The sequence below is a fragment of the Entelurus aequoreus genome, linkage group LG03 (genome assembly GCF_033978785.1).
Source record: "Entelurus aequoreus isolate RoL-2023_Sb linkage group LG03, RoL_Eaeq_v1.1, whole genome shotgun sequence".
Classification (NCBI taxonomy): Eukaryota; Metazoa; Chordata; class Actinopteri; order Syngnathiformes; family Syngnathidae; genus Entelurus; species Entelurus aequoreus.
Window position 1 is genome coordinate 1004809 of NC_084733.1, and position 2500 is coordinate 1007308.

General features: G+C 31.6%; 1 protein-coding gene across 1 annotated transcript in view; it reads left to right on the forward strand.

The window, feature by feature from the left end:
* LOC133646003 (TRAF2 and NCK-interacting protein kinase-like) overlaps nt 1-2500 on the forward strand; it is a 180954-nt gene that overhangs the window by 170849 nt on the left and 7605 nt on the right. The window contains 1 exon segment of the mRNA XM_062040937.1: nt 1975-2114. Within this exon segment, the coding sequence (XP_061896921.1) occupies nt 1975-2114 (140 nt within the window).

The window sequence follows — 2500 nt, forward strand, 5'->3', positions numbered from 1 at the left end:
CATGAAAGGGTTGTGACATAGAGAGAGGAAAAATAAATATTAAATATCCTGAGTGATTAGTGATTGGCAAAGACCATACTGTACATGGGTTGCTTGTTTTGTGTCGCCCCCGTGTGGCTGCCAGGGTTATTACAAGTGCAGTATTGCTGAGCACATACACCAGGGGTGCCCACACTTTTCCACAGAAGGCCACACACTGAAAAATCCAAGCTTGCGGGTGACATTTTGATGTTTTTAATATTCAAAACCATTCCAATGTACAGTACGGACCAAAAGTTATGACACACCTTCTCCTCATTTATTGTGTGTTCTTTATTTCCATTTACATTGTAGGTTGTCACATCCAAACTATGAAGGAACACATGTGGAGTTATGTACTTCACAAAAAAAGGTGAAATAACTGAAAATATTCTAGTTTCTTCAAAATAGCCACCCTTTGCTCTGATTACTGCTTTGCACACTCTTGGCATTCTCTCCATGAGCTTGAACGTAACAAATAAATCATGAAATGAAGAGATAATGAAACATTAGATCAATTCATGAGGGACACATTGAGGTATATTTATAGATTTGGAACATGGCGACATGAGGGACAATGCTGCAGCACAACTTTAAAATACTTCAAAGTAACAACAAAACCACAAGTGGAATAAAAGAGCATACAGCTTAAATATAACGAAGAAATGTTGCAATGTTGACTCTAAAACATGGCTCCCCCAAACTACGGCTGGCCCGCCTGCGTTTTTTAAAATTATTTATTTATTTTTAATTTATTTTTATATTTTTAACTTTTATTTTTTATTTTTTATTATTTTTTTATTATTTAAAAAAATCTGTCCTTTCTAATCCATTTTCTAGAGCTTGTTACTCTCGGTGTCTCCTAGCCGCTCAGGCCGCTTATATTGTCTAAAAATGCATTTTCCTATCAATAACGTGACATCATCACGTGTGCGCTCTTTCAGTCAATTAGTGCGCAAGGAATATATTTATACATATATATATGTATATATACACATATATATGTATATATATACATACATATATGTATATATACATACATATTTATGTATATATGTATATACATGTGTATATATATATATATGTGTATATATGTATATATATATGTATGTGTATATATATATATATGTGTATATATATATATATATGTGTATATATATATATATATATATATACATATATATATATATGTGTATATATATATACAGTATATATATATATATATATATATATATATATATGTGTATATATGTATATATATATATGTATGTGTGTATATATATATATATATATGTGTATATATATATATATGTGTGTGTGTATATATATATATATACATATATACGTATATATATATATATACATATACATACATATATATATATATATATGTGTTTATATATATATATATATATATACATACATATATATATATATGTGTATATATATTTATATATATATATACATATACATATATATATATATATATATATATATATATATATATATATATATATATATATATATATATATATATATATATATATATATATATATATATATATATATATATATATATATATATATATATGTATATATACACACACACACACAGCTTGGCCCCTGGCCAAATTCTTTTAACCCAATGCGGCCCCCGAGTCAAAAAGTTTGGGGACCCCTGCTCTAAAAACACAAATCACAATATATTCAATTTTTGTGTTTATCTGGAAAAAGAAAAAAACATAAAAGAAAAACCGCACAAAATCCTTTTTTGTTTGTTTTCAAATCTGCCATATATAATAAAAATGTAAAAAACGGCCCTAATTTAGGTTTTGGATTTGCATTTCAGAATGGGAAATAGAATTTCAAGAAACACTTTGGACGCCCCTGATTATGTCCCGTGTGCGCCTGCATGGACGTGTAAAAGTGTACTTGTGTTATTGTTTGTTCTCTCAGCCTACATCCACTCCAATCAAATCATGGGCTGGGGAGAGAAAGCCATCGAGATCCGCTCCGTGGAGACGGGTCACTTGGACGGAGTCTTCATGCACAAGAGGGCTCAGAGGCTCAAGTTCCTGTGTGAGCGCAACGACAAGGTCAGAGCTCACCTTTCCTCCATTCTTTGCGTTGGTACCAGCTAGGGCTGGGCCATATATGGAATATACTCCATATATCGATATACTCCATATATCAATATACTCCATATATCGATATACTGGATATATCAATATACTCCATATATGGAATATACTCCATATATGGCGGGTTTGTCTCTGTGCGATATACAAAATGACTATACGGTGATATTAGAGTAGACGTTACACTACAGGCTCTTCTCACTCTTTCCTGTCTCTCCTTCTCACAGAGACATAAAACAAGCGCACCTTCTTACATACGTCACATACTGTCGCATCATACGCTACATACGTATACGCCCTCGCGGAGCAGAGGGGTAGCAGCATGGGTAACGTTAGCTGTGATG